Source organism: Mus caroli, unplaced genomic scaffold (assembly GCF_978045245.1).
Source record: "Mus caroli unplaced genomic scaffold, Mus_caroli_1 scaffold_19, whole genome shotgun sequence".
Lineage (NCBI taxonomy): Eukaryota > Metazoa > Chordata > Mammalia > Rodentia > Muridae > Mus > Mus caroli.
Window position 1 is genome coordinate 22,492,581 of NW_028227274.1, and position 26,668 is coordinate 22,519,248.

Sequence of the window (26,668 nt, forward strand, 5' to 3'; positions counted from 1 at the left end):
GACACAATGTTTTGGCATCTTATATATGAATACTGAGAACACCACATTGCGTTTCATAGTTTAAATCATCTGGTAAAACACAATCTTATGGTTGTGAATCTATTACTTTAGTAATCCATAAAGTTCATAGCAGTGTTAGAAGTGGATACTCTTTCTACAGGATCTAAATTTGGTTACCAATGTGTACTTGCTGGACTAACAGTATTAATAATAATATTAACAGTTTTGGACTATAAGGGAGTAGTCCAAAACATTGCAATAATTATCATCTATGCCATTGAGTTTTTAAATAAAAATAGATGAAGACTTTACATTGATGTAAAACGAATTTATCAGAAAGCCTTTGTGATAAATAGTAACTTCATATACCTGTGTTGCTGGCAAATGATTCCTTCACTGTTTGGAGGGTTAGAGAACAGTAAGTAACTTAGCTTATTTCTTTCACATGTTGCTTCCTCTATTCCACTTCTGCCCCAGATCCCAAATACTACTTTCCTTCTGGGGATATAAAATGTTACCATCATCAAAAACATTCTATAACTTGTTGAAATACTTCTAACTAAAGAAATAGAGAAATAAGGTGGGATATAGGTCCAGTATCAACTTGGCATACCTGTTGTCCTTTTGATCTTTCTAAATATATATATATATATATATAAACTTTGTTGGGACATTCAGTATAAGTTAAATATTTGAGTTCTTAATGAAACAAAGTAGTTGTTATAAGTATTGGAAGAGACAGCTTCTAATGCTATTTTTTAAAAAAATGTTTGTTAAAATTAGTAATTAGAGCTGTTCGGATCATACCTCATAGAAATAAGTATCAGTTTTATCCCTTTATGTTTGACAATATAAACTAGGTATTCTTTTTTTTGGGAATCCATACAAAATTGAATATACAGGTTGAAAAACCATCATTTTGTGTTAACATTTTAGAGAGATAAGATTACGAATAAACAGAATGCATGTATCTACTAATTATAGGTGCCTGACAGAAAAATAAAGGCCAAAGAATGGGGAGAGGTGTCACACTTGGAGGGAATTGTGCAGTTTTAAGTACCTATGTGGTTAGCCAGTAAAGGCCTCAGTCAAAAAGGATGTATGACTAAAGATAATGACTGAGTAAGTCTGAAGATTTTGAGAAAGCTGTTTAGCTGAGGAAATCATAAATGAAAAGTCTGACACAGGAACTTGTATAGTCACTAATAAATTAAAGGATGCCGGTTGTACTGACTGGCTTTGTGTATCAGCTTGACACAAGCTGGAGTTAGCACAGAGAAAGGAACCTCTGTGAGATCCAGCTGTAAGTCGTTTTCTCATTTAGTGAATAAGAGTTGGAGGGCCCATCATGGGTGGTACCATTCCTGGGCTTGTAGTCCTGGGTTCTAAGAAAGCAAGCTGAGCAAGCAAGGGGAACCAAGCCAGTAAGTAGCATCCCTCCATGGCCTCTACATCAGCTCCAGCTTTCTGATCTTCTTGAGTTCCAGTCTTGACTTCCTTTGGTGATGAACAGCAATGTGGAAGGGTAAACTGAATAAACCCTATCCTTCCCAACTTGCTGCTTGGTTATGATGTTTGTACAGGAATAGAAACCCTAAGACACCAGTAGTGAAGTGGGACTATAACAAGAACCAAGAAGAAGGGTAGGGTGGTAGAATCAGAGACTGAACATTGTAGGCCTTGTAACTACTTGTATTCTTATTCTGAATAGTTATGACAGAGTTTTAAAATGTTCATTCTGACCACTGTAAAAAGTAGAACATTGAGGATTTTTTGTGGGGACAAGAGAGGGCTGTAGGAGGCAATGACAGTAATTCTGGTGAGAGAAAGATGATTTGGATTTATGTCACATTGTTGGTCAGAAGTTGTTGGGGTGTAGGCATATGTTGAAGGTTATGCCACCAGAGTTTTCTGAATGTGAGATATGAAATAACATTTAAGACTAACTCTGTGATTTGGTGTTGGCTTGAGCAGCTAGGAGTATGGGAAAGGCTTTATGAGGAGCCATCTCTGAGATGAACGTAAGGACTTTAGTTCTCAGGTATCTTTTATGTATGTCAGTGTTAAATTTAGCAGGTTGGCTTGAGCTAAGGATTAATTTGGCAGAAGTCAGCTCACTGATAGTACTTAAGGACAGGAGAATTAAGATCCCTTATAGAATAAGGAAAGAAAACACTCTAAATCAGGAGTCCTGAGACTCCCTTAAGTGACAAAGGATGGCTAGGCTAGAGGAGTTGAAGGGGAAGGAGCAAGATTGTTATAAAAGTCATAAGAAAACTATGAGTGCGGTATATATGAAGCTAAGCAAACCAATTTTGGTGAGTGGTCATTTATATCAAATCCTGTTCATTGATCAATGCAAAGAAGCCTATGAATTAATTGATAGGCTCACCAATATTGGGGCGTTAGAAATAGTTTTGTTGGGTTGATAAAATCAAGGCTTGGTTGGGATAAGTTTATGACTAATTAGTAGAGGAAGTGGAAACACTGGAAAGTTTCTCAGGAGAAGTTTTGATGTAAAAGAGGAAGAAATGTAGTAACGGGATACAGGGTTAAGGGATTTAGTTTCCTATTTTGAGAAAAGTAGAGAGTAGCACATCTTTAGATGCTAGCAGAGAAACTTAATAGAAAACAAAAAAAGGTTGATTGAGGAAAACAGGATTGAAAACATAAGCAGCAATATCCTTGGGAGAAAAGGGAAAAAAGGGTGTGTGTGTGTGTCTGTGTGTCTGTGCATGTGTAAGGGCTTCTCCATTGCTTATAGATTGAGGTGTGAACACTTCTGTTAGCAATAAGGGACCATTGGGAGGTCTTACTAGTTTGTTGACTTAAGGCAATAGAAAACAGATTATTAGCTGAGAGTACGAGTGGTGGCAGTGTATCAGGATTGGAGGAGGAGAGAGGTGGGCGTATTTGAGCTTATGAAGCTGAATAGGGTTCCCATTTTCATTCTGGCTCTTCTCCTCCAGTTGTGAGCAGACTCCTTTGTGAGTGATCTAGAAAAGGTCACCTATTTGCAGGACACCCATGGAGGACGCCCTCCATTATCTCCTAAGTAAAAGCACTGCTATCTGGAGCATAGTCTGTGCCATTGTCTTGTTATTTTATCTGGAGCATAGTCTGTGCCATTGTCTTGTTATTTTATCTGGAGCATAGTCTGTGCCATTGTCTTGTTATTTTATCTGGAGCATAGTCTGTGCCATTGTCTTGTTATTTTATCTGGAGCATAGTCTGTGCCATTGTCTTGTTATTTTTCCCTGCTTTGTCTTTTCCTCTTCAGGTACATTTCAAACATTAAACATTTATTGAGTGCCCACTGTATAAAGGCTCTGTGTTAGAGTAAGGATATAAAGTAAAAGAGAGGTTTATGGTGCTCGGGAGATCATACCATTTTATTTGATTGAGCTATTTTGAAATGGTGAATTCAGTGTTAGCTTCTTTGGAGTCATAATTATAATTCTCCAAAGCGGTCAAAGCTCCATCCACTTTCTGAGGAAATTGAATATTCATTTATTTATTTGACACAGAGTTTAGTGTAGTGGATCTCTTGATCTTTTTCCTTCATCCCCTAAGTACTTGGATTATACCTGATTATGGTGATACCTAGTCTATAGCCAAAGTCTTAAACTTGTGATGGATAGCACATGTGCTGCAGTTGGCTGATAGAAACCACCCAGTAGCTCAGCTAGGTCTGGTCTAAGAACTCGGACTTTTCTCTTACTGTGGGTGATAGATCTTAGGTCCTTGCTCATTCCAGGTGAGCCTTCTACAGTCCCAGCCCTTACCTCACTCATACCCCACACCTTTCTCCACCTTGGAGACAGGGTCTTAACTCAGACTGGCCTTGAACTCATTCTGTAGTCCAGGAACGTCTTGAGCTCCCCCAGCCTTAGCCTCCCCAGCAGCTAGAATAATAGACTTGCATCACCAAGTCCAGCATACTGCTAGGCAATTCCAGTTAGTAATGCCTGGAAAAGATTCCATCACTAGGATTGATACGGAGCTAAAAGATTTATTTACTTACTTTACTAGTAAATTACAATGTCATATATAATAATTGTTTTCCTATGCCTGCAACTACTCCCTCTGTTTTCCCTATTTCCTATGTTTAGTTCTTTTAGTAGCCACAGAACATCATTGAGGCCTTCCTTCTGCATGATACTGACTTTGGAATGAATCATCACTGACTTTATAGATGTGTGTGTGCATGCGACATTTGCGACAGAAAAATGTGTGTCTGTCTGCCTATGTTTTCTGAATTTCTCCTTTTGAAATTGAAAATATTTTTATTAGGTATTTTGAAAATATTTACTTTCCTAGATTTTTTTCATGGCTCTATAGTAGGACTTGGAATATTTTATAAATGTTTTACAGAAGAGTAAATCTTCCTTAGTGTTTGTATGACTGACTTCCCTAAAAGGTTTTTGACCTTCAGAACGAATGTCTATTTTGAAATGATTTATTTTTCCTACGTTGTGCATGGTTTGTAAGAGGAAAGTGGCAGAGTGCATGTCAGAAAAGTATTCCTGTTTGGGAGCAAGTGTGGGGGAAAGCTCCGGGGACTGTTGTGTAAAATACTCATTCTGTTTTCATTTTCTAAGAAGTAGCAAGGAAGAAGTAAATTCTGAATTGTAAGGTCAAAAGCGATAGCGTAGTGTACAGAACAAGGGCAGCATGGATCTGAGTGTTCTGTAGTCCTTTCCTTTATGTTTCTTCCAGTTTCTGATGAAGACCAGTCGGTGGTTTATGTTCCAGGTATGATTTCTAAAGTTCTCGAAGCTTCCCTTATTCCCTAAGTGTCGGAGAAAATTAAACATAGGGACAAGCTTGTATGGAACAAGCCATTTCAACATAAAAAAATTTTCAAAACAAAATTTAAAAAGCAAATGTTTTAAAATATTGGACTAGATCCTCTTAAGATCTGAAATAGTGACTCATCATAGGGTCTGGCTGGGCAAGCCCGCATTTATAGTTTATAAAAGTGCTTCATTTATTAAAGAAAAGAGATTCTTTTTTGAAAATTTACATTTCATATCTCAAAGGAAAATATAAAAAGTTGATTCAGGTTAAATACAAGATATTATGCTTATTGACTGTTCAGTTGGAAGAGTAGTCAGAGGGGATCATTGAAGATACTCTAGGTAAAACAATCCTGTAATTTCCTAAATGCTCTCTCAGTACGATTTCATTTATTGCTTTTAATGTGACTTATGAATGTCTATAGCATCTAACTGAATTATTTCTTTAACCTTCTTCACACACACATACACACACACACACACACACACACACAGGAGTTTTAAATTGAAAAACTTAATAAGATCAAATTCTAAAGTCTTGTTTAATAAACATTCTTAGGAATCTCCACAGAAGGAAATACAAGATCAAGACTCAAGTTGATAAATCCAAAAGTTGATGTTAAAGTTAAGGCTTCCAGGGTGACTGATGCTTCTGTCTCCATGGAGTCTTTAAAAGGTGCTGGAGATTCAGTAGCCGAACAGGTCAGTAATGTTTTACTTATCCAGGTTTTTGTGTGTATACATGTTGCATGCATGCATGCATGCATGTGTGCATGCTTGTGTGTATGTGTGTGTGTGTGTGTATGTGTGTGTGTGTGGAGTGGGGTCATGGGTGCACACATGTGTGCATGTGTGGAAATGAGAAGTTGGTTATTCTCCTTTAGTTCTCTATCACTCCACTTTGTTTTGTTTTGCTTGTTTCCATGGGGGCCTTTTGTTTGTAACACAGGTCTCTATTGAATCCCCCTGCTCAGGCTCTATGGGTGTGCCTGTCTCTGCCTAGTGGTAAAGTTACAAACAAATGCTACTATGTTCTCATTTGAACTCAGGTCCTCATGCTTGAGTGACAGGCACTTTACTGACTGAGCCTCTCCCTAGCTTGTTAGTTTTATATATACTGCTCAGTAAAGATACAAAAACCTTCAAAGGATGGCCTTTTTGTGTCTTTAGGAATTACAAACCCTTTAATGATCCTTGATAGTAAGTATCAGTATAAAATATCACTTTGCAAGAGTTTTGCTCCAAAAAAGGATAGATGTGCTTTAAGCTTTAGCCAGGAAAATGAATTCTCTTATTAGTTTTCGAAATATTTAAATTTTACATTTTATGTTTTTCTGGCATTGATTGGTAAGTCAAATTTATTTTTTATGATTAGGTATTCTTTAAGTTTTTATTCTTAGAAATGTATTTGTTGATGGCTGATACTTTTATATTAGAATGAAATTTGTATATAGAAAATCAGCCTGAATTATTATGCCTTTCACTTAGAAAATAATGTTACTTTTTAAAAATTTTGTTTTGTTTTATTTTATTTTATGTTTAAGAGAAACAAAACAAAACTTTTTGTTTTGTTTTTGATTTTTTGAGCCAGGGGCTCCTATATACCAGGTAGACTTTCTTGACTTTCCTATGTAACTGAGTCTGGCCTTGAGCTCATGATTTCCTTGCCCCTGCCCACCACCCCCATGCCCCCCCCCTCAACCCCCCCCAGTAGTAGGATTGCAGCAAAACCCTAGTTATAGTCTTTGGCTTTTGTCATTCTTTTTTAACATGTGTGTTGTGCCTGTCCATGTATGTATGTTGGTGTATATGGAGGCCAGAACTTGACATCAGCTCTCTTCCTCAGTTTCTTTCTACTTCACTTAATGAGGCAGGATATCATGTTGAACCCAGAGATGGCCAAATCTGGCTAGTCTTACCAGTTTTTTAGGGGGGTCATCTATTTATGCTTCGCAACTGCTACAGAGCTAGTAGTCTTTATCCATTGAACTACTTGCCCTTTTGTAGGCCAGTGCTGGTTTTGGCTTCTTCATAATGGTGTTCACACATTCCTGTGGCACATGTGTGTGTGTGTTTTGGGGAGGGGTCTGTTTTGTTTTAACCAATATGTTTCAAAGTAAAAGTCACTTTATTGTAATGCTATAATTGATAAGTTTTCTTTCTTCAGTCAAAAGTTGACATTAGTGTTTGTAATCTATGCCTCACAGGCAGAATCGTCTTTCTGCTTATGTTGTGTGGCTTTTTCTGGGGAGAACTGATCAACCTGGTATTCATCTCAGACAGGACTCTAAAGAAACTGTTTCACCCTAGGCTATCTTGGTAAATCATTGAATTTCCTGGGATTACTAACAAGAGCTTGGGTGACTTCAAGGGAGTTGCATCACCAAAGTCTTAGCCCACTGTGGGTGACAATTCAGAAAGTTACCTCCTGTTCAGCTTGCAGGCAGCAGCCCTCTCCTCAAACTGTGCCTTGGTTTTAGAATTTGAGGGAGTGATGTAACTTTCAGAGCCTTGGCAGTTTCTGTAGCATCCTGGATCTTAGGCCTCTTCCCTCCTGGAGAAATAGGGCTTCATTTTGGAGGAAACAGCTACACAACAGTTTGTTTTGTTACTGACTTTATCCTTCTTCCTAGGTATTCTCATTTTTTGAGGTATTGTCTGTGCTGTGACTGTTTTGTAGAATTACAGAGTTGTTCTAGCGACTGGCGTCTGACAAAGCCCAAAGTACCCCCAAACATTTACTGAAACTATTTACAGAAAGTGTTTCAAAATTTCTTTCTTTTTTTAAAATTTTTTTTATTAGATATTTTCTTTATTTACATTTCAAATGTTATTCCCTTTCCTAGTTTCCCTTCAGAAAATCCCCTATCCCCTCCCCCCTCCCCCTGCTCCCCAACCCATCCACTCCTGCTTCCTGGCCCTGGCATTCCCCTATACTGGGGCATAGAACTTTCACAGGACCAAGGACCTCTCCTCCCATTGATGACTGACAAGGCCATCCTCTGCTACATATACAGCTAGAGCCACAAGTTCCGCCATGTGTTTTCTTTGATTGGTGGTTTAGGTACAGGGAGCTGGGGGGAGGGGGGAGGGAGGGTACTGGTTAGTTCATACTGATGTTCCTCCTATGGGGTTTTAATCCCCTTCAACTCCTTGGGTACTTTCTCTAGCTCCTTCATTGGGGACCTTGTGGTCCGTCCAATGGATGATTGTGAGCATCCACTTCTGTATTAGTCAGGCACTGGCAGAGCCTCTCAGGAGACAGCTATATCAGGCTCCTGTCAGCAAGCTCTTGTTGGCATCTGCCATAGTGTCTGGGTTTGGTGGTTGTTTATTCGATGGATCCCCAAGTGGGGCAGTCTCTGGATGGTTATTCCTTCAGTCTCTGCTCTGAACTTTTTCTCTGTAACTCCTTCCATGAGTATTTTGTTCCCCCTTCTAAGAAGGATTCTGAGCTTCTGGGCTAATATCCACTTATCGGTGAGTGCATATCATGTGTGTTCTTTTGTGATTGGGTTACCTCACTTATGATGATATCCTCCAGATACATCCATTTGTCTAAGAATTTCATAAATTCATTGTTTTTAGTAGCTGAGTGGACCTCCATTGTGTAAATGTACCACATTTTCTGTATCCATTCCTCTGTTGAGGGACATCTGGATTCTTTCCTGCTTCTGGCTATTATAAATAAGTCTGCTATGAACATAGTGGAGCATGTGTCCTTATTACATGTTGGAGCATCTTCTGGGTATATGCCTGGGAGTGGTATTTCTGGATCTTCTGGTAGAACTTTGTCCAATAAAATCTATCATTTTTCTGAGGAACCGCCAAACTCATTTCCAGAGTGGTTGTACCAGCTTGCAGTCCCACCAGCAATGGAGGAGTGTTCCTCTTTCTCCACATCCTGTCCAGCGTCCACTGTCACTCGAGTTTTTGATCTTAGCCATTCTGACTGGTGTGAGGTGGAATCTCAGGGTTGTTTTGATTTGCATTTCCCTGATGATTAAGGATGTTGAACATTTCTTTAGGTGCTCCTCAGCCATTTGGTATTCCTCAGTGGAAACTTTCTAATGTATAATTGTGGAGACATTTTTCATCTTTTACTGATGTTCGGTGAACCCCAGAACAGTTGTCCTTTTGGGTGGCATTTGGACTAGAATGGCAAGTTTCAGTACTTGCTGTAATTGATGCTGGCATGAGACCGTGTACACCAGACGGGGTATGAGAAGCATAGCTAGTTACACTTCCTTCAGTAGTCTCAGGGTTTTGTTTGCAGTGTCTAGTTTTATTCTGTGGCTGTTATCATTATTATCATGTGCTCTGACCCACAGCAACCTGGAGAGGGAAGGGTTTATTCAGCACGCCGTTCCAGGTCATAGTTCAGACTTCAAGTCGAATCTAGTTGTTGGCTTGCTCTCTGGCCTGAGATGAAAAACATCTGTCTCAGTTACACAGCTTTGCGCCTGTGGCCTGAAGATGGTCTTAGGAAATGTTAAAGGATGGACTTGGTGGAGCTTTATTGTTGTTTTGTTTTTAATAAATTTTCATTTACAAAAGTATATAGTGAGCTAAATTTGTCTTTCAGCTATAGTTTTCAAAACCCTGTTCTATACAGACTGATGTATTTTTATTTTTAAGCAATGTTTAGTTTTACGTGTTTGGAATTTTATATACTCATACAATATGTATCATAGGACTAAGTATTTTTGCTTGTCAGTGGATTCATGACAATTCTTAATGCTGTATATAGTAATTTGTAAATTTCTTTTAACTAATATGTTAGTACTTATTCACTTATTTTAACTAAAGAGATAGGTCAGCATTTCAGAGCCCTTGCTACTGGTGACTCAAAACCACCTAGAACTCCAGTTCTGGGGCATCTGATGCCATATTCTGGCCTCTCTGGGCACTGCATACATGTGGTGCTTAAACATACATGCAAGGTGAAACCATCACACATATCTTATGGTGATGCACTCCTTTAATCCCAGCACTGGGGAGGCAGAGGCAGGGGAATCTCTTGAGTTGGAAGCCAGCCTGGTCTACAGAGTTCTGTGACAGCCATGGCTACATAGAGAAACCCTGTCATTTAAAAAGTTGTTAAATTGGTACTGGAAAAGCGAAAAGGAAACAGTAATATATTGTGAGGTATTGACTGTAAAACACCGGGACCATTTTCCGGGGCTGGATGAACAAGAACAGGTTTGAAGTAGTAAGACTTAGAATGTTGGGACATGTGCTTAAATTTGAAGCTTGGACTTCTGTGACAGGGTACCTTGACTGGCTTTGCTGTCTGCCTTTCAGAGGCTGAGTTCTAGAAACAATTATATACTGGAGCCAATTGTCCTTGTGAGAATAACAGACTGGAATGGCACTGAAGGCACCAGGAAGCAGACAAGAAGGATTATATTCTTTTCTTTCTTACAACCTTGGTCTCAGTCTAGCTCTTTCTACAGCAGAGTTTATCAGACAGCCAGATGCCAAAGGAGAAATGGGGTCCCTGAAGTCCTAGCTCAGTATTACAGTACTGGACATGGAAGGATGAGCTTCAAGATGAAAGGCAGTCGTGAAACCACAAAATGGGCAGTGCTCGTGCAGAAATATGCCAAGTTGTGCTGTTCTCGGGGTGATATGCATTCATGTTTTCAGGTCTTGCTGTTAAGCACAGTGGCTAGCTGGGGAGGTGGCTTAGTTGGTCAGAGTGCTTGCCTACCAGCACCAAGGAAGCTGTGTGTGTTCAATCCCTAGCACCCCATAAAGTGAGTGTGGGGGAGTACATGTCTATAATCCCAGGCCTGTGCAGGCAGAGGTGGAATGATCAGAACCTCAGAGTAGTCTGAGGCGTCCCTGAAAACAAACAGCAACAGTACTTAAATGGCTGCTAAATTTGTGACCTGGGTGCCAGAGTTTGTGGTGTTTATTCCTGCAGCTGCCTTTGCTCCTTCTGTCCCCAGCTTCTGTTGCTAAGTCCAGTGCCTCCAGCCCCCCAGTTTGACTCTTTTAAGCTTTAATATTGACTTCATTCCCATCTTGAAAGATCTGCCTATGACATCATATGCTTCTAATTCTCTTCTTTTTTAAATGGCAATTTAAGTTTAATTTAGATTTAAATATTAATTAAAAATTTAAAAGATTGCCAATGTCTTTTATTTTAAATGAGTTTTAGGAAACTAGTATTTTATCTTGATTTCTACATATCATTATAGAAAAATTTTAAACATGGGAAATATATGAAGGAAGTAATAAAAACCTAAGCCACCCATGGAGTACTGTATACTAGAGAGTTCTGAATCTTTCTGTTTCTCTGATGAAGTGACAGACTTCCCTTTCTAATTTTCCAAATATTTCCACAAGGATGTCTGTAAAGGTGTCTTAAATTGGTCATACCAAAATCCAAATCCACTTTCTTTTTTCTCTTTCCCTTACTTATTTCCCGGATTCATTTTAAGGATCTTTCCTTGTTTTGGCTAGGTGAAAGGTTATATGTTAAGTCACTTTGACCTTTCACAAATGCTAGAATTAAGACCAAATGTTCCCTTTCTGTGTTGGTTCTCTTGTGACTCCTTGAATTCTATGGCTTTAAAGACCCATCTGGAATTGTCTGGAGAGAAGCTACTGTACTACAAACAAACAAACAAACAAACAAACCAAAAGAATAGCACAGTGTTTAGGTACAGAGCCTGGAGTCCAAGTTCCCACACCACTGTTATTTAACCACTGTAACTGGGGCCAAACTGTGAACTCTTAATGGAGAAGAGGAGCAGTGTCTGCCTAATTGCACTGCTGTAAAAATGAGAGGGGTAACAGGTAAAAAGTACTTATTGAGTTCTTGACACGTGAGAACACTGCAGGAAAATAAATTCCAGTTTCTCTTAGATCTGGCTCTTCAGGATTTTGATTTTTAAAAATTTGACAACAGTGTCTCCTAGCTAGCCTTTATACATCTTAAACTGTCCTGGGGCTACAGTGTCTTCCAAGTGACGCATGTCACCCTAACATTCACCAGGGGAAAGGTTCTCTAGTAATTAGCAGGCATATCTTCTAGTTCTGTCTGTGTGCATTTTCTCTAAATTCCAAAATGTGGTCTAGTTTGGTATCAGTTCCCTAGCATGTCTGGAATTCACAGTAGGTTTAAATGAAAAATGTGGATAATAATCAATCAGATAAGTAATTTCTAAGAAATTTCACTTTCCATGTTTAATTTGATAAATTTCTAAAAATTAGTTAAAAATTGTTTTTAGTAAAATAACCAGAAGATGTTTTATTCTAGAATTTCTGCAAGAGAGGAATGAAGAGTGCATCGTTGAAAGATTTATGCCTTGAAGACAAAAGACGAATTGCCAACTTAATTAAAGAACTAGCCAGGTGAGACAATACCTCATATGGCATGCAGCTGTAGGTGAGACAACTCATTGTGAGAGCACAGTATTGCTAACATATGGTGTCTGTGGTGGTTTGAATAAGAATGGTACCTAAAGGCTCATAGATGTGAATGCTTCTTCATCAGGGAGTGTCACTGTTTGAATGGCCCTATCAGAGAAGGTGTGTCCTTGTTAGAGGAAGAGTGTCACTGGGGGTGGGCTTTAGGATTTCAGAAGCTCAAGCTGGGCCTAGTGATTGGCTCTTCCTCCTGTCTGCAGATCTCAAAGTAGAACTCTTGGCTCCTTTTATAATACTGTGTCTGCCTATGTGCTACCATGCTTTCTGCCATGCTGATAATGGACTTAACCTCTAAAACTATAAACAAGTCCCAATTAAAGGCTATTTTAAAAATAAGAATTGCCTTGGTTATGGTATCTCTTCATAGTAATAGAACACTAATGTCATTATGACATTTATTAATTGGAAACAAACTTTTTTTTAATTGTATATTTTCTTTATTTACATTTCAAATGTTATCCCCTTTCCTGGTCCCCCACCTCCGTAACTCCCTATCTTGTCCTCCCTCCCCCTGCTTCTATGAGGGTGTTCCTCCACCCACCCACCTACCCACTCCCACCTCCCTGCCCTCAGTTCCCCTACACTGGGGCATCTATCTAGTCTTCATAGGACCAAGGACCTCTCCTCCTATTGCTGCATGACAAGACCATCCTCTGCAGCATATGCAGCTGGAGCCATGTGTACTCCTTTGTTGATGGCTTAGTCCCTGAGAGCTCTTGGGGGAATGGTTGGTTGATATTGTTGTTCTTCCTGTGGGGTTGCAGTCCCCTTCAACTACTTCAGTCCTTTAACTCCTCTATTGGGAATCCTGTACTTAGTACAATGGTTGTCTTTCAGCATCTTCCTCAGTATTTGTAAGGCTCTGGTAGGGCCTCTCAGGAGACAGCCATATCAGTCTCCTTTCAGCATGCACTCCTTGGCATCCACAATAGTATGTGGGTTTGGTAACTGTATATGGGATGAACACCCAGGCAGGGCAGCCTCTGGATGGCCTTTTCTTCAGTCTCTGTTCTACATTTTATCTCCATATTTGCTCCTGTGAGTATTTTATTTTCCTTCTAAGAAGAACTAAAGCACCCACATTTTGGTTTTACTTCTTGAGCTTCATGTGGTGTGAGAATTGTATCTTGGTTATTTGGAGCTTTTGGGCTAATATCCACTTATCAGTGAGTGCATACCATGTATATTCCATTGCAATTGGGTTACTTCACTCAGGATGATATTATCTTCTAGTTCTATCCATTTGCCTAAGAATTTCATGAATTCATCATTTTTAATAGTTGAGTAGTACTCCATTGTGTAAATGTGCCACATTTTCTGTATCCATTCCTTTGTTGAAGGATATCTGGGTTCTTTCCAGCTTCTGGTTATTATAAATAAGGCTGCTGTGAACACAGTGGAGCATGTGTCCTTATTACATGTTGGAACATCTGGGTATATGCCCAGGAGTGGTATTGCTGGGTCCTCAGGTAGTATGTCCAATTTTCTGAGAAACCACCAAACTGATTTCCAAAGTGGTTGTACCAGCTTGCAATCCCACCAGCAATGGAGGAGTGTTCCTCTTTCTCCACATCCTCGCCAGCATCTGCTGTCACCTGAGTTTTTTTTCTTTTAGTCATTCTGACTGGTGTGAGGTAGAATCTCAGGGTTGTTTTGATATGTATTTCCCTGATGACTAAGGATGTTGAACATTTCTTTAGGTGCTTCTCAACCATTTGGTATTCCTCAGTTGAGAATTCTATGTTTAGCTCTGTACCCCATTTTTAATAGGGTAATTTGATTCTCTGGAGTCTAACTTCTTGAGTTCTTTGTATATATATATTGGATATTAGCCCTTTATTGAATACAGGATTGGTAAAGATCTTTTCCTGTTTGCCTTTTTGTCTTATTGAGAGTGTCCTTTGCCTTACAGAAGCTTTGCAATTTTATGAGGTCCCATTTGTCGATTCTCGATCTTACAGCACAAGCCATTGGTGTTCTGTTCAGGAATTTGCCCCCTGTGCCCATGTGTTCGAGGCTCTTCCCCACTTTCTCCTCTATAAGTTTCAGTGTCTGGTTTTATGTGGATGTCCTTGATCCATTTGGACTTGATCTTTGTACAAGGAGATAAGAATGGGTCAATTTGCATTTTTCTACATGCTGACTTCCAGTTGGACCAGCACCATTTTTCCACTGGATGGTTTTAGCTCCTTTGTCAAATATCAAGAAACCATATGTGTGTTGGTTCCTTTCTGGGTCTTCAATTCTATTCTTGCCAACTGCATCCAAGAACACATCAAAATGATCATTCATTCACCACAATCAAGTAGGCTTCATCCCAGGGATGCATGGATGGTTTAGTATATGGAAATCCATCAACCTAATCCACTACATAAACAATCTCAAAGAAAAAAAAACTACATTATCATTTCATTAGATGCTGTAAAAGCATTTGACAAAATTCAACACCCCTTCATGTTAAAAGTCTTGGAAAGATCAGGAATTCAAGGCCCACACCGAAACATAGTAAAAGCAATACACAGAAAGCCAGTAGCCAACATCAAACTAAATGGAGGGAAACTTGAAGCAATCCCACTAAAATCAGGGACTAGACAAGTCTGCCTACTGTATATCTATTCAGCATAGTACTTGAAGTTGTATCTAGAGCAATTAGACAACAAAAGGAGGTCAAAGGGATACAAATCAGAAAGGAAGAAGTCAAAATATCACTATTTGCAGATGATATGATCATATACTTAAGTGACCTCAAAAATTCCACCAGAGAAATCCTAAAGTTGATAAACAATTTCAGCAAAGTGGCTGGATATAAAATTAACTCAAACCAATCAGTAGCCTTCCTCTACTCAAAGGGTAAACAGGCTGAGAAAGAAATTAGGGAAACAACACCCTTCACAATAGTCACAATATTACTTACCTTAGAAACAGACTTTTAAAAAAAGGCTTTGTATTGCCCAAATACTCACATTCAAGGTCCCACTTCCATTGAGCTTCAAGGACCTCCCAAGCCATTACCTCAAAATTACTGCACTAGGGGACTAGCATGTGACATATGGGCCTTTGGACCATTTGTATTAAAACTATAGCAATATTGCAAAGGAGACTCATTGGAACTATTCAAATGTAGGTTTGTACCACTATAGTAAGATGCATCTGAGGAATGTGCCTCCATTATGGCATGGTATTTAGTAGCTACTTTGTATATCCCAAAGCGTGTTAGTAGTTATTAGTACATTGGAATTCTTAGTGAAGAATGAGTCCTATTTATGTTACTACTTATTTTTTATTAGTATCAGACTCGATAAACTTGAATTTTATTCTAACACAGAGGTTTAGGATTCACAGAAATAAAATGAAGTAGAAAGATGACCTTTTAATTTCTTTAAAAAAAGAGAATAACTTTTTACTTTGAAATAGCTGTAGCTATTATTATAGAGAACGTATTCACCCTTTACCCGGTACCCACTGATGGTAATATTTTGATTAACTACAGCTAGACTATCACAGCCAGAAAACTGACATTCCCAGAACTTGTCTGTTATGTACAGAGATCACCAGTTTTACATGTATCCATTATAGATTTGTTAAAATTACCATAGAAAAGTTCTGAATTACCATAGAATTAAAATACCATAAAATTACCATAGAATAGTTCTGTTACAAGGGTTGAGCATTTCTTTTGTTTTTTTGAAGTGCTTGAAATTGACTAGGGCCTTGTACATGGTAGGCAAGTATTTACCACTTTATTTGCACATAAAAAATTCTGCATTTATGCACATGTATGTAGGTGTTCATAGAAGCCAGAAAAGAATGTTGGCTTCTCTAGACCTGCAGTCTCAGGTGGTTGTCATCCGTCCGACACGAGTTCACTCAGGTACTCTGGAAGAGCAGCAAGCACTTTTAACCTTTGCTCCATCAACCCCAGCCTCAGCAGAGACTCTTTATTTCCTACTCCCTTCCCTAGTCCAAAACTCTTGTTAATCTGCTGTTAATCTATTACTAAAATGGCAGTATGTCAAGAAAACTATATAAATGGGATCAGATATTTTTTGACTTTTTTCAGATTGATCTTTTTGGTCAGTATAATTCTTTGAAGCCTTCCAAGTTGTAAGTGTTTCAGTATTTTTTTCCATCTTTATTGTTTTCCTTTTGGTGTAGAGGTGCTAAATTGATTAACTGTTCATCTATTGGAAATCATTAGAATTCTTTCTAATTTTTGACAGTTACAAATGAAATGGCTATAAACATTCAAGTATAGATTTTCAGGTGCACATAAAAACTTGCTTTCTTTGGCATTAAATGTGTCTTATTTTCTAAGAAACCACATTTCAAAAAGGATGTAGCATTTTACATTCCCACCTACAATGCAAAAACAAACAAACAAACAAACAAACAAAACTCTGGTGTTTGGAATTCTAACTTTGTAATTTTAATTTTAAGAATTTCATGGGCATTAGTGATATCTTGGTTTGATTGTCTTTTTGTAATGGTCAGTAATAATAAACATGATTTCATGTTCTTTTTCCTGACTGTATCTTCACTGGAACTGAGTGCATTCTTTTGGCTCTATCATACCAGAATGTTTGGACATTTTTATTGAGTTTTGAGAGTTGTTATGTGTTGTAAATACAGATATTTTACTGGCTATGGAGTGGTAAAATATTTCCTCCTCCTCTGTAGCTTGCCTCATTATCCTCAGGTCTTCCATAGTCTAAGCTTTTAACCTTAACTAGATAAATATGTCTTTTTAAAAATTCTTTTTAGTCAATGATCCAGTTGAGTTGGTTTTTGTATTATGAATGCCTGAGTTGAGTTTTTTGGTGCTTGAGGTTGTTATTGATGTACACTTATGCCTGTACCATATATAGAAATCTTTTTTGTGTTTCTGTTAGAAACTAATAGGTGCATGTTTGTATGACCCTCTTTCTGGGTTCCTGCTTTGGTTGACCTGCCTGCCTGTGCCTCAGCCTTCATTACTGTACATGTACAGCATAGAAAGCCTTAATACGTAGTGGAGTGACTCTTCTCACTTTGTTCATATTTTGAAAAAGACCAGAGCTAGTCTTCCATAATGACTTTGGCACAAGCTTGTCAATGCCACTAAAACAAAAGAAAAGAGAAAAACCTCTACTGACACAGTAGTATTTCATCAAACTATAGATCAATTATAGTTTGTTACATCAATAAACACACTAAGGAATCAAAATCAAAATTAAGAAATCCAAAATCTTTGGATTAATTTGACCAGGCATAAGCTTCAATTTGAATTGTTCCCCTTCTCCCATGTCTTCTGTCTGATCTGATGAAAAGGCTTTGCTCTGTATTTGTTGAACTGCACAGAAAACATGGTGTGGGAAAGAAACAAGCTGTTCTTTGCAGAGCTCTTTAGCAGAATTTACAAGGAAAAGGGTGACTTTATATACTTTAAATAATCCGGAATAGAACTCAAAATTGCAAAAAGATGTTACCAACCTTTATCACATATTGCTTCCAGTATTTATGGGGTATTTGCTCTGTTTAAGATTGTTTTTAATGCCTTGGCTGTTTTCTCAAATGGTTAGCACTGCACACATATACGTTATTCTCTGTTGGGACATGGAAGAATATATAACTCAAGGTTAAAGCTATGTATTAAGCGTAGGTTGTAAAAACTGACTTCCTGTATGGGACCGTTTGACTTGCCGTTTTGAATTTCATAGCGAAGCTGATGAGAGGCACTGGTCTGGAGTTGTGTGCTTTTGTACTGTTACTTTGTTCACGTCATGGTAATTACAGCCTCATGTAAGTCAGCGATTTTCCTCCTGGCTTATAATCTCTTGGAAAATGTGTATGAAGTTGGTGTTAGGTTAGCTTTGATTTTAGGTTTTAGAGTTACTCTCTCTCCAAATTCTTCTCCCTCTCCCTCTATATATGTATTTAGCTGAGTTTGGCTTTGAACTTGAAGTTTTCCTGCCTTAGCCCCCTAAATGCTAGGGTTATATGTATATGCCATCAAGCCTGTTTTGAAGTGGTTAGTTTTAAATTTTTGTTAGTATTCCCCAGTGAAGTGGTAAAATTAAAAAATTAATTTCTTTAATGCTTTTAAGATTATTAACATTGTCTATTTTATCTTGGTTGAACTTACAAGTCTGTAGGGTATTTTTCAATTACATTTTATTTATATTTTATGGGTATGGATGTGTTGCCTGCATGCATGTTTGTGTATGCCTTTGTGTGTATGCCTTTGTGTGTCTGCTGTCTCTGGAGGTCAGAAGAGGGCATCAGTTCTCCTGGAACTGCAGTTACAGGTGAGTGCTGAGGATCAGATCTACGGACCTCTGGGTGAATATCCCATGTTCTTAACCACTAAGCCATATCTCCATCACAAGCAGTTTGTAGTTTTTGAGAACCACTTCATTTCTTCCAAGTTATCAAAAAATTAATACTATTCTTTCACTTTCTCATTAGTGACACAATATCTGTAATTCTTCATTTCTGACAGTAGTGACTTGAATCTTTATCTTTGCTAGGCTTATCAATTTTATTGACTTCTCCCCCAAGATCCAGCTTTTTGTTGAATGTATTTCCATCCTCCCGGGTTTCTGGTCTCTCTACTCCATTGATTTTTTTTTTTTTCTTTTTAAATTCTCTCATCTGTGCTATTTCCTTCCTTCTCATTGCTTTGGACACTTTATTTGCCTTTCCCTTTGCTCTTAAGGTGAGAGCTTAGAGCCCATGTGTGTCTCTCTTGTGTGAACAGTGAGTACTGCCAACCTCCTCAGCGTGCCTTCACTGTGCCCACATGCCTACGGTGTTTTCCTTTAATTCCAGTCTGTCCCTTTGGCACTTCACATTGTAGAACTTCCAGCAGCTAATGATTTTTCTATTTTTTTTTATCAGTTCCTACTTTTGCTCTATAGTGGTATTAACTATTAAAACTATTAAAAACACCATTTTGAGGTTCATAGTCTAGAATGTAGTTGTTCTTGATGAATGTCCTGTAATGGTAACTCTTAGCGTGCAGTGAGGAGCACTTTTCCTTTGCTTTGTTTTCTTGGTGTCTGTTTAGTCGTCTTGCATGTAGCTAATGTTTCTTCTTGGAAGTACTCCTTGTAAGGAAGAGAAGCTCCCTCTGTGTGCTAGAACTCCTTTTTCCCATTCCAGGCCACCAGCCCCTCTCCATGGATGCCTCCTTTTTCCTGTTTCTACAACACAGAAGTCTGGGCCACTCTCTGCCTTTGTTGTCCCCTCTCCCCACTGGTTTTCTTTGAATTGATCTCTTCTTACAGTTTGAATGTTCTCTTTCCTCTGCTTAGGCCTTGATTTTATGCTAGGCCATCCCTGGGGAGTGTAGCTTCCTCACTCAGCACAAGCTCTGTCATTGCACAATAGTCTATGCTTTCTTGGTAAGTGTTCTTTTTGCCTGTGTTCTGATACTGCTCACAGGGCTGCCCACTGAGTGTTTATCCTTCTTAGCTCTTTATGGTCTGATATGCTGCTTCAAGGTAATTTAATATGAACACTGTGTTGATTCCTTATTGGCTATGCTTTATCTGCATCTGCCTTAAAGCCCTGCATAAGTCTCCCATCATACTTGGGGTCTGAGTCAACACGCTAGCTCACTTAGGCCCTAGTACAGCATATGTGGCTAACTGTCTCCCCATGATACTCTTTTGTCCTACCTGAGTCTCCACCTCCTAGGCCTGTGTGTGTGTACTCTTTTACATCTACCTCCCTTGGGTGCTGGTCCCCTGCTCTGAGCAACTCCTCTGTGCAGATGTCATCTATATACAATTTAGATTTTGACTGAACCCAATTCTGCTCATTATTCAAGAAGAAAATAAAAAGTAAAATAGAGAGGAAATGAAAGCTCAAATTTTATTCTGAAGAGAAAAAACTGTGTTCTTTATAAAAAGAATGTTTAAATGTAGTTGCTTATTCATGAGAAAACTTTGCTTTACAAATCACATCATATAAAGTAAGGCAAAATCTGCTGCTTTTGTGTTTTGCTTGCCTTGTCTAGTATATCATTTTTTAAAATCAATAGGCTCAATTTTGATTAAATAGAGAATAACGATGGAGTATTAATAGAAAGTGTTAGGCTGGGGTTTTAAAAGCTATCTTAATTTGTATCTTTTCAGTAGAAAAATTTGCCATGAAGGATTACATTTACCTTGTATAAGGTCAGACCACAGGGAGAAGAGCACCGGGAGCAGTAGGAACACGATGTGTTTCTGTGACGGGTTTAAGTACACCTACTTAAGCTTCGGCTCAAATGCAAGTCTTTTGGTATTGTTTAAGGCAACCTGACCCTGGGATTGCTTGGCACCCACCCCTGGTCATTGGCAGCATACTTTCAGAAGGATGTAGAATTCAGTAGCTCTCAGCAAACCTACAGAACAAGTACTTTTCTTTCTCTCTCTCTTTTTTTTTTTTCAGTTACAGCTGATATATAGTATAAAGATATAATGTTAACTTATTTTTAAAATATTTATTTTGATGTTTAAAGTGTCTTTATAAGAGTTATCCCCAAGGCCGGCATCTCTCATTTTTCTGAAATAGGGTCTTGACTTTGGTTATGTTATGTGGGAAAATGTACTTGTATCTTGGACAGAGCTATATAGAGGCTCTGTATGTGAACCTCCTGTTTCATATTTGTACTGATGCTCTGTAACAAGAGCTTAGAGAAAGTCCACATATTTGCCTTCGTATGTGGATTTTAAGCTATAACATGTACGTGGGAGCAGTTGTAACTGGATCTTGTATATGTGTGTAAAAAGCAAACAGAAAGAGTGAGATTTAGGTATTGAGGCAAGGCAGAGTATAGGTAAACGATATACCTTGCAAAGGAGAATATAGAGCTAATTGTTTTCTAATTTTAACATTGTGATAGCTTTTATAAATGTGGTAAATAAGACATAAAAATGTAATTGATGTTGAAAGTGTAAAATCTTAGCCAGACTTTCCAGCTCCAAAAGGTCTTTGTAGCTGTGTCAGTGTTCACTGAGACATAGAGACGTGGGTCTGGCTGAACGCTTGTTTGAGTACTTAGGTTGTTGTGGCTGTGTGGTGTTTTTCATACCTCGTGTATTAAATATCAAAGTGTGGTCGCACATTCGATCCAGCACTGGGGGAAGCAGAGTGAGGCAGATCTCTGAGACCAGCCTGTTCTACAGAGTGATACCCTGTGTGAAAAAAGGAAAAAAAAATCACATTGGTGAATGTATCAGAAAATTTAGGAATTCTTTTATGATATAGCACATGTAAGAAGTTTCAGCTCTCATACAAACCTACAGGCATTATTCAGGAGAAGTTTGAAATTTACTTATAGAAAGGCATGATGATTAGACAGCGCAGATAAATGAGAAGACATCCCTCATTCATAGTGAATATGAGTGAGCAAAGTTGTGCTAGCAGGTAATATAGGCTTTGATATTTCTGCTGTTAAGTGTATGGCTGTGCTTCCTTAATAATGTACATATATTTATGGACTTTTCCACTGTGTTAACAGCACTAATAATAATAGCATACAGGGGTAAACCCAAATGTAGAGACTAATGGAGAATGCAACAAAGTTATGGTGATGTGAATTATGTTGCTTATGGAAAAATATACTAAGGAATGAGCTGACACATGGGCTTCAAGTAAATGCAGAGGCTTCCCTGGGGTGTCTGGTATTGAGTTACATGTGCAGAAGGGTGAGTGGAATATTGTCTGAGTTTTCTGTACAAGGATTTAGGATAGAGAGAATTCTTGTTACAGGGACTGAATTATATGCCTTCAGAAAGTTTTTCACAGTAGCATGAATGAATTGTTTGCATAGAGGGGAAAAGCAGGCACCATTTATAGACCCGAACAGTGAATGTTTATAAAACACTATAGGTTTTGCTGAAAGATGGTGACAGTCCACTCTGTGCATCTCCTTGTTTACTGGGACCTTTAAGGTGGTAACGGGGGCTGTGCACTAGTAGCTGTTGGCTTTATTTTTGTAGGAAATATGTTTCAACATATTCAAATAATTCTAGTCACAGCTGCAGTTCTGGCTGAAGATGAACTTTATTCTAGAGCAATCTCAAAACCTTCCTGATTCTTTTCCTGTCTCCACTGCCGCTTCATGCGCCGTTCCCAAGAGACTGCTTGTGCTGTAACTTATTTGAGGATAAGTTCCTTTTTAGGCCCAGATGCTCTAATTTTCCCCAGAGGACAGTTTGCTAGTTCTACTTGACATTTCTGAGATGGAAAAAAAAGCCCCATTAGTTTCAAATTGTGAACTGAGTTGTAGATCATTATTTCACTTTCCCCTTTAAAAACATTGATTAGAACCATTAGGTAAGAATTAAACGTATATTGCCCTGCAATAGAAATATTAGACTTTGATTTTTCAGTTACTTAAGAGTTTTTACTTGCTTTTTGAAGCTTTTATGGAACATTTTGGGGTTGGGGGAAGTCTTATAATTTTTTAATAGAAAATTTCAACAAAAGATGGCCCTTTAACTTCATTTGGATAGAAAGCTGTTGAACTTTACTGGGCTTTTATAAATGTCCAACAGTTTGTATGTATAAATTCCATTTTAGGTGGTGGATTCTGAGATCTGTTACTCAAAGAATGTTTTGACTAATTATTATGCATTTAACAGTCTTTCTTGTAGTCTGACGAGACTCTGCCTCCTTCACCAAGTTAGATTTCCTGTAGTGAGTCCTTTTTCCATTTTGTGTGACATTGACACACAGCCATGAGTGACAATTTTTTCGCTTGGATGGATTTATTTAGACTCATGCCCCACCCACATTTTGGTTAAGAAAAAATTGAGAGGTTGTCAGTAAAGTCCATCGACACACACATCTCCTAAGCATTTAGCTTTTCCGCAGTATCAGCTCCATGCATGCTGTCCGTGAGCTTATGGACTATGATTATTGTCCACCAAAATTCATTTTGTGTACCTGCTGTAACAAATTAGGATTGCACACACCTGAAAAAGCAGAAGGGAAGAAGCCACTTGTACACAAGGAAGCACAAAGCAGTTTCTCAGGAGACCCAAGGAGCACTTGTTTGGTTTGCTGGCTCAAAATTGCAACTGTGAGTTTCTTGAATTATAATATGTGAGAAATAAATATTCTCAAGTTAATACTTTAGAAGTTAATATCTTTATTCCTACCCTATTAAATTGATTATAAAATAATTATTGATAATTCACTGTATGTTGTCTTTAAGCCTTTGTTAAAGACATTCTTATCTTATACTCAAATTTTTAAAAGTTTTAAAGTATTTGAATAATCTAAAACAACAAAGATATTTAGATATGCTTCAGTAATATATATTAGCTTTTACAGAGGTAAACTATTACATCTTTATTTACTCTCTAGTATATTTTTCTCTATAATTTAAATCTACTGGGAATTATGCCAGTATTAAAATGATCTGTTTTTAAAACTAAAACTTCATATTTTTTAACTTTTATTTTATGTGCATTGGTGTTTTGCTGTATGTATGTATGTATGTATGTATGTATGTATGTATGTCTGTATCAAGGTGTTGGGTTCCCTGGAACTGGAGTTACAGAGAGTTGTGAGCTGCCGTGTGGGTGCTGGAAATGGAACCTAGGTCCTCTGGAAGAGCAGCCAGTGCTCTTAACTGCTGAGCCATCTCTCTAGACACATTAAAACTGTATATTAAGTGGGAAAAATTAAAACTATTTCCTCTCCTTTCTCATTCTCTACATTTTTATACATTTTCTACTAAAGGGATGTAGTAAACAGCATCAGGAATTTATAACTGATGCAGTTGTATTAGTAAAACTGCATCCCTTATTTATAGCTTAACAGGAGATTAAACAACAGAAACTAAGGAAATTCAAAAAAATCTTCAGATCCTACAAAAGCCTATCTATATTCAACAAAGCTGGAAAATCTAGATGAAATAGACAACTTTTCTGTACCGGTACTAAATACCTAAGTAAAATCAGGTTCACATAAACCATCTAAACAGTTCAATAAGCCCTAAAGTAATAGAAGCAGCCATTAAAAGTCTCCCAACCAAAAAAAAAAAAAGCCCAGGAACAAATGGGTTTAGTGCAGAATTCTGTCAGACCTTCAAAGAAGGCCTAATGCCAATACTCTTCAAACTATTCCACAAAATAGAAGCAGAAGGAACAGTACCCAATTCATTCTAAGAAGCCATAGTTACACTGTGTATTGTCCCTTGGAGATGAAATGGCTTCTGTCTAATCAGGAACTTGTCACAATTTCCTTTCATAGAGGACTTCATAAGAATTTTTTTCCTACTTCTATTATGTTTAATATTCAAAATATTTTAAAAACTGGTTGAGTGCATATTAGTTTTAGCTTCAAAAGACATCATGTATATTTAAGAGGCATTTAACTTTTATAAATTGTTTTGATGACTTAAAAAAGTCAATATTGAGTTGTTTATTTTAAAATAAATTTTACTAGTTTAATAAAAAAAAGAAAAAATATAGGTTAACAATTTTATTTCCTTAAAATTGCTTATCTGTCTGTCCATCCATTCATCCATCCATCTGTACACCCACCCATCCATCTGACGTTCTGATTCAGAGTCTCACTGTGTTGTCTCTTATCACATTCTTTTAGTGTTCTCCAGTCAGTGACAGTATTTCAGTCCTTCTTGCCCTTGTCATTTTTAAAGAGGAGGAATCACATATTTTTGTAGATTTTTATCAATATGGACTTGTCGATTTCCTCTTAGATTCAAGTTCTACATTTTATAGCAAGAATATGAAAGAAGTGATGTGCCTTTCGCTGAACATGGTTCAGGTGGAGATTTACTGCTCCAGGTCACTCCATTGTGAAGTTGGGTTTCCTTTTTATAATTAGTAAACATTGTAGTTCTATGGGATCAATCAAATGGTAGTTAATGTTTTGTTATTAAACTTGTTCTAGCTTTGCAAATGGAAAAGAAATGTTAGAAAATTAAGTGCAAAACTAGTAGGTAAGCACATGAAATTACATTATTAAGTCTAATAGCTTAAGGGATGTTGTTCCTCCTCTTACAATAATAAAAATGTGGAACACACTGAATTACACATGACACTGGAGTAGAGTAACCAACTAGCCCAAGGCCAAAGGAGACCTGTGCTGTAAGGGAAAGGCAGCAGTAAGCAGTGCAGTAACTGGACTACCTGGGTTTTAGCTAAAGTATGTGGGAGATTGCTAAAGACCAAATGTGGACAGATAAGAGTGGGATTCCCTGGGATAGCAAATACAGGGGAAGCTTTTCTTTATAGCTCTATTGGGCAAGAAACTGATTTTCTTAGTGCAGTGTTGAGGGGAACCAACACTTGCCATAAGGACGTTCTCTATCTTTGGTAAAACAAAACACATTTTCAGCAAAAGGATATATAATTCTTAAAAACCCATCTGACTTGGTGGGAGGGAGGAACAAAACTGAAATGGAGGGAAGAGTTCCATGCTGGTCCCCAGACTGTAGAAGAAAGACAAGAATACTTCACAGGTGTTGGAAACCGACCAGCCGCTAACATGAACTGGGTTTCACCTGGGAGGCAAACCGGGCCTGAAAAGAGAGGGTAACTAGGCGGACAAGAGAGAAATGGAGCCAAGAAAATGTTCTAATCAAGGCTCAATTGTTTAATAAAAGTCTGCGCTTATAAAGGGGGAAATCCATCCCCTGTCACACCAAGTTTCTTGATGTTGAGATGCCAAGTTGTCAGCACAGCCTTTTAGCAGTAAGTTGCCAAATTCACAGGTTGCAGTTAACTCCATCTCAGAGAACTGGTTTGGCCTCACAGCAGGTGATAGGCAGTGTCACATCAAAGGAAACTAGCTGAGTCAGAGGAGCTGCACCTTAGGTGGCCCTGCCTCAGTGGTGTAAGGTCTGAACCAGCCTGCCGAGGCTGAAGGAAGTTACACACAGGCCCTGACTGGTTAAAGACTGCTTAATATAAGCATAAACACAGTAACAACCAAAAGAAAACTACCTTTACCCAGACCAACTATCAAGTGACTGGTAAATGTAGAGACTCATCAGGCTTGGAAAGCATCAAGCTGAATGTGGGACAGACATTGAGAAGAAGCATCTTGTCTACCTGAAAGGAAGTTTTGTTTAGAGGAATCTGGTGCCTATGGTGCACTGAGGACCAAAAGAGCAACAGCAAATCTTGAGGCAGGCTATTCATAAAATCAATAGAAATGAAAGACCCACAACATGAGGACTCCCCTACGTTCTGACTCAGGAGAGGCGACACCCCGAATCACTCACGAGAAAGGTCTTGCTGCAAACTGCAAGAGGACTTTTAATTCAAGAGCGCTCTCGGGCCCACGATCATACACCACGCAGGGGTAGAGGACCGTGGCGCCCCAAGTAGCTGGGTAAGGGGGTATTTAAAGGAAGATACCACAACTCAAAGAGGTGGGGAGGGCGTTGTTGGAAAATACCAAAGATACCAGTTAAAAGTCAC

At 38.3% G+C, this 26,668-nt stretch overlaps 1 protein-coding gene across 2 annotated transcripts in view; it reads left to right on the plus strand.

The window, feature by feature from the left end:
• The window catches only part of Kiaa1328 (KIAA1328 ortholog), a 324,609-nt gene that overhangs the window by 2,374 nt on the left and 295,567 nt on the right, over positions 1–26,668 (plus strand). The window contains exons 2-4 of one of the 2 annotated variants that reach the window (XM_085833650.1): positions 4,720–4,755; positions 5,359–5,501; positions 12,070–12,164. In XM_085833650.1, coding sequence (XP_085689776.1) covers positions 4,720–4,755; positions 5,359–5,501; positions 12,070–12,164 — 274 coding nt within the window. The remainder of the gene's footprint in view (positions 1–4,719; positions 4,756–5,358; positions 5,502–12,069; positions 12,165–26,668) is intronic. The other variant, XM_085833651.1, reaches the window with a different exon arrangement.